Below are 801 nucleotides of genomic sequence, written 5' to 3'. Positions count from 1 at the left end.
GGCCGAGCCACCCCGCCGCCTTGCTCATCCCCAAGGCCCGGGGAAGGCGAGCGCAGCGTGCCACGTACCTGCTCCTGGCTCTGTGCGCCGCGGCGCTGTACCTCAGCGGGGAGTCCCTCGTGCCCACCGCCCGTAGCCTCACCTCCCACTTTGTGGCCCTGCAGATCGGGGTGCTGCTCAAGGGCACCTGCTACCTGGCCGAGGAGATCTTCCACCTCCAGTCCAGGTGAGCCAGCGCGGGAGGCCCTCTCCCGGGCTCCTGGGGACACCCTGGGGACAAGGGCACAGCAGCCTCTGGGTGTCGAGCGGGACCCGCTCCTTGTTTCTACCCCCGTGCCTGCCCTCCGCGGCCATGCCCGGCTGTGTCCTGGCAGCGCGGGCTGCTCTCCATCAGCCTCCTGTCCTTCTCAGCTCCTCCTCCTCCTCTGCCTTCTCTTGCCTGCCCAGCTCCCCTGCATGTCTGTGGACCTCTCTCCTCTCCCTGGTAGCTCCCCAGTGTGCCCTTTTAACGGGGGGCAGGTCTCAGCCCCCAGCCGGGAGGGCAGGGGCAGTTGGAGATCACCTCCCCTTGCTCTCTAGGGTGACTGCTCCCCTCTGACACCCACGGGTGCTGCAAGAGACCCGAGCCCCCTCCTGGCTGGGGGTGCCCCGGGTGCACTGAGCAGGCTCCCCCAGGGCTCCCCGGCTCCATACCTCTCTGGAAGGCCAGCACCCCTGGCCAGTGCCCCGCGGGCTGCCGACGGTGGGCGGGTGGCCACCAGCCTGTCTCCCATCTCCCTCTCCCACCCAGGCACCACGGCC

At 69.8% G+C, this 801-nt stretch overlaps 1 protein-coding gene across 1 annotated transcript in view; it reads left to right on the top strand.

The window, feature by feature from the left end:
• The window catches only part of STING1 (stimulator of interferon response cGAMP interactor 1), a 9,741-nt gene that overhangs the window by 4,638 nt on the left and 4,302 nt on the right, over window positions 1–801 (top strand). The window contains exon 2 of the mRNA XM_009645196.2: window positions 8–226. Coding sequence (XP_009643491.1) covers window positions 8–226 — 219 coding nt within the window. The remainder of the gene's footprint in view (window positions 1–7; window positions 227–801) is intronic.

This window comes from Egretta garzetta, unplaced genomic scaffold, assembly GCF_000687185.1.
Source record: "Egretta garzetta isolate BGI_Z169 unplaced genomic scaffold, ASM68718v1 scaffold521, whole genome shotgun sequence".
Classification (NCBI taxonomy): Eukaryota; Metazoa; Chordata; class Aves; order Pelecaniformes; family Ardeidae; genus Egretta; species Egretta garzetta.
The sequence above is the reverse complement of the archived record's forward strand: the minus strand, read 5'-3'. Positions and strand labels throughout refer to the sequence as shown.